At 50.9% G+C, this 6620-nt stretch overlaps 1 protein-coding gene across 1 annotated transcript in view; it reads right to left on the bottom strand.

Moving 5' to 3' along the window:
• LTBP4 (latent transforming growth factor beta binding protein 4) overlaps positions 1–4067 on the bottom strand; it is a 37347-nt gene extending 33280 nt beyond the window's left edge. Inside the window, exon 1 of the mRNA XM_011952543.1 lies at positions 4052–4067. Within this exon, the coding sequence (XP_011807933.1) occupies positions 4052–4067 (16 nt within the window). The remainder of the gene's footprint in view (positions 1–4051) is intronic.
• Between the last annotated feature and the right edge of the window lie 2553 nt (positions 4068–6620).

Raw genomic sequence — 6620 nt, 5'->3', positions numbered from 1 at the left:
GGCCGACTCACTTTCTCCACCGTCCAGCCAAGGGCTGTGAACTTCCCGCCAATCACAGCCGGGCGCCGCCAGCGCTCGCCGTGCGGCCAATCAGGAGGCAGCAGGGACAGGTGCGGGACGCGGGGCGCGGGGGACCTCGAGTTCCCCACGCGGTGGGGGGAAATTAAGACTCGGGTACTGGCTCCGTGAACCTTCTCATGGAGCAGAGGTCCCAGGCGTAGGGGTGCTTACGGGGAGGGATACAGAGCGGGGGTTGAGGGCAGGGTCCCCTAAACTGGACTCCATCTGGCAGGCCTCAGCCCTCTGCTCCCAGTTCTGGGAAAATCGGGTCACAATCTAGCTCCCTCGTTGGCGTGGAAGCTGGAAGCCCCCCCACGCGTACCCCTTTCCACGCGAGAGACAGGATTCTGCGAATGGAGTACCAACCCCGCACTAGGTCCCAGCTCCTGCCCCTCGGAGGGTCCCAAGTTCACAATGGATCTTCTCAAAGAATTGATCCCTTCTCAAGGCCCTAGGCTTCAGGGGTTCCAGGCTCACCATCTGCAAAAGCTTGCTCCCCGAAGCTCTGTCACTCAGTGAACCCAGCCAGGCTCTGCCCCTGACCCGCACACTCTGCTCCCAGGGGACTCCTGGCTCTGCTCCCTCCTGCACACCATTTATCACCACCCCCCGAGGGTATCAGACCCCCTTCCTTACCTGAGTCTTTTAATGCTCCCAAGAGCAGCCTCCCACCACCCAGAATTGCAGACTTTCTCCTTAGAGAGTTCCCAGTTGCGTCTAGGCGCCCCGGCGCAGGCCTATAATCCCAGCACTTTGGGAGGCCGAGGTGAGTGGATCGCTTGAGTCCAGGAGTTTGAGGGGAGCCTGGGCAACATAATACAACATCCCCATCTCTATTAAAAATCCAAAAATTAGCCGGGTATGGTGGCATGCGCCAGTAGTCCCAGCTACTCGGGAGGGTGAGGTGGAAGGATCGCTTGAGCCTGGAAAGTGGAGGCTGCAGTGAGCTGAGATGGCACCACTGCACTGTACTCCAGCCTGGACGACAGAGTGAGACCCTGTCTCAATAATAAATAAATACATAAACTTATATAAAAGAGAGTTCCGCTCCCCTCCTTGCCTAAGAGTCTCCACCACTAGGAGCTGCAAGCCACAGGGGACTGTTTGGACGAACGGAGGCAAGATGGCGCATTTCCGGGTTCTTCATCACCGGCTTTTCCCATGTGCGCGAAAAGGCAGCTGACGCCGGGGAAGGTGCAGATTAATCAGGCATGCGCCAGGTGATGTCAATCCGAAGAGACCAAGATTTACCTGGTGGCACCTGCGGAGAGCTCCTCCCTCTCCCCAACACGCCCGTGCCCCGCCTATTGCCCTTCCACTCCTAGAAAAGTCGCTCCCGGCAGATGCGCCCCGGGCGGGCTTTCTCAGCCCCCACTCTTGTCCGGACTGTATTAGAAACTCCACCGCCCCCCCCCCAGCTCCGGTCCCTGAAGCTAGATGACCAAAGAATAAATCTGTAGTTTTGCTTTTAGCCTTGCCTACTCGCTGGTTCTTTTGTGCCCACTCTGGTGGTCTTAGAAAAACAAATCAGGGACCTTAAACCACGTCCACACCGGGGTTCCAGGCTTCAAGCCTTCAAACTCAGAGTCTCAAGCCCAGCTTGAGACTGAATGCTCTTGGGAGCATTCAATGACTCAGGCAAGGAAGGGGGTCTGATAGCCTCTGGGGGTGGCTATAAGTGGGGTGCAGGAGGGGGCAGAGCCAGGAGTCCCCTGGGAGCAGAGTCTGTGGGTCATCGGCAGAGCCTGGCTGGGTTCACTGAGAGACAAGAGCTTTGGGGAGCAAGCTTTTGCAGATGGTGAGCCTGGAATCCCTGAAGCCTAGGGCCTTGAGAAAGGATCAATTCTTTGAGATCATTATAAATTCAAGGCTCCACCCTATATTCTCTGAAATACAAACCCCTTCTCTCCCAAGGGTACCACCCACAGAGCTTCACTCTGCCTCTAGTCACCTCTTTTTCCACTGCGTTCCAGGCCACACCCTTTCCCAAAGAAAATTGGGACTTGACCACATGTAGGATCCCAAGCCCACCCCTTTCATGTTTGCCTCGCTTTGGGATTCCAGGCCCCATATCGCACAGCAGTTGGATTCTTAAGGCTTCCAGTTCTGTAGCGTTAGCCCCGCCCCCACCTCGTGGATCACAGGCTCCACCCACACAGGGTACTAGGCCACACGCCCGTGACCACAGAGCCCACCCCAGACCAAGAATGGCAACTGATCTAGTTGCACCCCCCACCCTGCACTCCTGCTCCTTCTTCCAATCGAGGAGGGTGTGCAGGACTGAAGGGGAAGCCCTTCACCCCCCTTACAGCGAGACACACAGGCTGACTCACATGGCTATACACTGTTACTGCCACCTACAGCAATTCATGTCTCCATCCCACACTGACACCCAGAAATCTGGGTCCAGCACCGTCCAGGGACACACAGTCCCTGAGGCAGTGACGGCACTCACACTCCATTCACAGCCGTTCCTGGGCTGTCCCAGAGCCCAGCTCTGCCCAATGACTGTACTCCATGACCCTGTTTTTGTATAACCCCCAAGACCCCTTCTCACATGACCCTGCAGGACAGCATATCCCTGCCCGCTTCCCCCCTCACCACCTCCTACCCTGTGGCTGGAGCATTTGCTTGGGGCGCTGCTGAAATTTCTCCCTTCTGTCCGGGATCCAGCGCATCTTCAATGCTTGTTGCTAGGCAACAGCCTCTGGCTCACCACTGCAACTTCCGGCGTTAGCCTGCCCTCCCCCTAGAATTTGGAGTCCCCAGCTCCCAATCCCCCCTATAAGTGTCACTATCTCCCAGGGTCGTGTCTATGTCACCCCTTGGATCCTAACTCATCTCAACCCTTCAGAATCCCTCAGAGTTCTAGTCCCCCCGCATTCCAGAATCTTCCACCCCTCCCTTCATGCCGTCTCACGCACAGCCTGGGCAACACACAGAGTTAATACTATACTAGGATAATACTATCTCTAACATTTAAAAAAAACCCAGCTCTTCAGTGTTCTACATTTGCTGACATCCCAAATTCTCTCCTCTCTGTTTCTCTCTCTCTCATTTCTAGAATGAGGCTGGATGCGGTGGCTTACGCCTGTAATCCCAGCACTTTGGGAGGCCGAGGCGGGCGGGCAGATCACTTGAGGTCAGGAGTTTGAGGCCAGCCTGGCCAACACAGTGAAACCCTATTTCTACTAAGAATACAAAAATTATCCAGGCATGGTGGCGCACGCCTGTAATCCCAGCTACTCAGGAGGCTAAGGCGGGAGGATCACTTGAACCTGGGAGGCGGAGTTTGCAGTGAGCCGAGATCACAACACTGCACTCCAACCTGGGCGACAGAGCGAGACCCTGTCTCAAAAAAAAAAAAAAAAGAAATAAAGAAAATAATAAAAATTTAAAAATGAAATAAAATAAAAATAGAATGATCAGCATTCCAGAAACACGAGCGTTCTGGATTCTCTAGCCTGGAAAAAAAAAATGACCCTAATATTCTAGATCTGTAAGCATTACAAAACACCACCATATTCTAGATTTCCTGACCTTCCAGTCCCTCCCCCCACATACTAGATTTCCTAATATGCCAGTATCCCCCAATATTCTGAATATCCTGGCATGTAAAAAATTTTCTAGAGTCTGAGGCTGGGCGTGGTAGCTCACACCTGCAATCCCAGCACCTCACACCTCAAAATCCCAGGAGTTTGAGACCAGCCTGGGCAACACAGTGAGACAATGTCTCTACCAAAAAAAAAAAAAAAATTAAAAATTAGCTGGCTGTGGTGGCACACACCTGTAGTCCCAGATACTCAGGAGGCTGAGGCAGGAGGATCGCTTGAGCCCAGAAGGCTGAGGCTGCAGTGAGCCATGATTGCACCGCTGCAGTCTAGCCTGAGCAACAGAGCAAGACCCTGTCTCAGAAACAAACAAATAAAAACAAAATTAGGGTTTGAGATGCATAGCTATTTCAGAACACCCCGGTTTCAGAAGCACTCACCTTTGAAGTCTCCCATTTGTGTTCTAGATTCTCTGATAATCCGGAATCTCCCGCATTATGGATTTCTTGGAATGCAAACAAACCTTCCAGTGCTCTGGAAGGGCGGATAGTCCAGGATCTCTTCTATTCTCTAGATTTCCTAGTAATCCAGATTCCTTTCTGTATCTTATAATTCTCAGCATTCCAGACATCCTGGCATGCAAGATATTCCTACCGGTGGAGATTCACGAGTATGAACTCCCCTTGACACTCCCCTATTCTAGAATCAGTGATTTTTCCAGGTCCTTTTTGTCAGAAACTTCTACATTCTGGATTCTCTGATAAGCAGGGGAGAACTCTAATATTGTTAATCCATGAGCACTCCAGAATATCCTTGTGTCCAAGATGCCCTAACGTTCTAGACCCCTCTCTACTATATTTCAGAAGCTCTGGCATTCCAGAAACTATGGAATTCTAGAATCAGCATGCTCTAGTATTCTCTACTCCTCGTCTGTCCCCATTTTCTGTCCCTTTTTTATTGGCACAAAGAAAAAAGATGCAGAAAATCCACTCGAGGAAGTTCCACAGAACAGGCATTATTTGGTGAAAAAAAAATCCCACGGCCAGTGGGGCAAAGTGGCTCACGCCTGTAATCCCAGCACTCTGGAGGCCAAGGCAGGTGGATCATCTGAGGTCAGGAGTTCAAGACCAGCCTGGCCAACATGGCGAAACCCTGCCTTTCCTAAAAATACAAAAATTAGCTGGGCACAGTGGCGGGTGCCTGTAATCCCAGCTACTTGGAAGGCTGAGGCATGAGAATCGCTTGAACCCAGGAGGTGCAGGTTGCAGTGAGCCTAGATCGCGCCATTGCACTCCAGCCTTGGCAACAGAACAAGACTATCTCTAAATAAATAAATAAATACTAGCCAGGAATAGTGGCAGATGCCTATAATCGCAGCTACTCAGGAGGCTAAGGTAGGAGAATCACTTGAACCTGGTCGGTAGAGGTTGCAGTGAGCTGAGATTGTGCTACTGTACTCCAGCCTTGGCAACAGAACAAGACTATCTCTAAATAAATAAATAAATACTAGCCAGGAATAGTGGCAGATGCCTATAATCGCAGCTACTCAGGAGGCTAAGGTAGGAGAATCACTTGAACCTGGTCGTTGCAATGAGCCGAGATTATGCCACTGCACTCCAGCCTGGGCGACAAGAGCAAGACTCTCAAAAAATAAATAAATAAATCCCAAGGATGTCAAGGCTTAGGTTAGCTGAACCTATCCCATACACCCTCTCTAGAAGAGGTAAGAAACAGCACAACCAGGGATGCTGGTGGGGATTTTTGCAGTGTTGAGGTTTGAGGTACAAATGTTAAGGATGCAGCAACCAATCTATTTACATCTGTGTTTATGCCTCCTGCAGCCACTCGTCCCTGCTTGATCCTCTGTCCAGGAACTCCTTCACTCTACCCACGTGGGGTTGACCTCACCTCCAGGATTGTGAGGACACATGATCCAGGCTGGAATAATGGAAGGCCTTCATCACACTGGCCACAGTAATTGGTTCAGGGATGGCCACCTGACTTAATTCAAGCCCATGAGAATCAGTCCTGTGATTTTTGCTGTTGCTAGGGAGAAGAGAGTTGCTAAGGAGCTGCTTAGAGTCACCTTGCCACAGAGAGAAAACCTGACTAAGGATGCATTCCAGAGGTAAGTGAAGTTTATCTTTTATCTCCTTTCTGGGCTGGATGCAGTGGTTCTTGCCTGTAATCCCAGCACTTTGGGAGGCTGAGGTGGGCAGATCGCCTGAGGTCAGGAGTTTGAGACCGGCCTGGCCAACATGGTGAAACCCTGTCTCTACTAAAAATACAAAAATTAGCTGAGCATGGTGGTGCACAACTGTAATCCCAGCTACTCGGGAGGCTGATGCAGGAGGATTGCTTGAACCTGGGAGGCGGAGCTCGAAGTGAGCTGAGATTGTACCACTGCACTCCAGCCTGGATGACAGAGTGAGACTCAAAAAAAAAAAAAAAAAAAAAAAAAAAAAAAAGAAAGAAAGAAAGAAAAGAAAAAGAAAAAAAGAAAAAAAAGAAATTCTGGATTAGTGTTTGAACCCCTGGATCCAGCCACGCCTGAAGGCAGAGTAAAAGTCAACACATTCCTCCCCTGCAACACCTCTTTTGGTTTGGTTTGTTTTTTGAGACAGGATCTCACTCTTGTCACTCAGGCTGGAGTGCAGTGATGTGATCATGGCTCACTGTAGCCTTGGCCTCCTAGGCTCAAGCGATCCTCCCACCTCAGCCTCCCAAGAAGCTGGGACCACAGGCATGCACCACCACGCCTGCTTAATTTTTTAATTTTTTTGTAGAGATGGGGTTTTGTTATGCTGCCCAGGCTAGTCTGAAACTCCTGAGCACAAGCAAACTGGCCTCCCAAAGTGCCGGGATTATAGGTGTGAGCCACTGTGCCTGGCCTTCCTTTGCTTTAACAAGAGAGGTAGATGTTCCTGATTTTGCATTATCAGGTTGGGTCCCACATCTCCCCCACCCCTTTCCTGGGGAGTCCCAAACCTGCTAAGAATAAGCAAGATG

The sequence above is a fragment of the Colobus angolensis genome, unplaced genomic scaffold, assembly GCF_000951035.1.
Source record: "Colobus angolensis palliatus isolate OR3802 unplaced genomic scaffold, Cang.pa_1.0 Scaffold34, whole genome shotgun sequence".
NCBI classification, from domain to species: domain Eukaryota; kingdom Metazoa; phylum Chordata; class Mammalia; order Primates; family Cercopithecidae; genus Colobus; species Colobus angolensis.
This window is presented reverse-complemented; position numbering and strand designations above follow the sequence as displayed.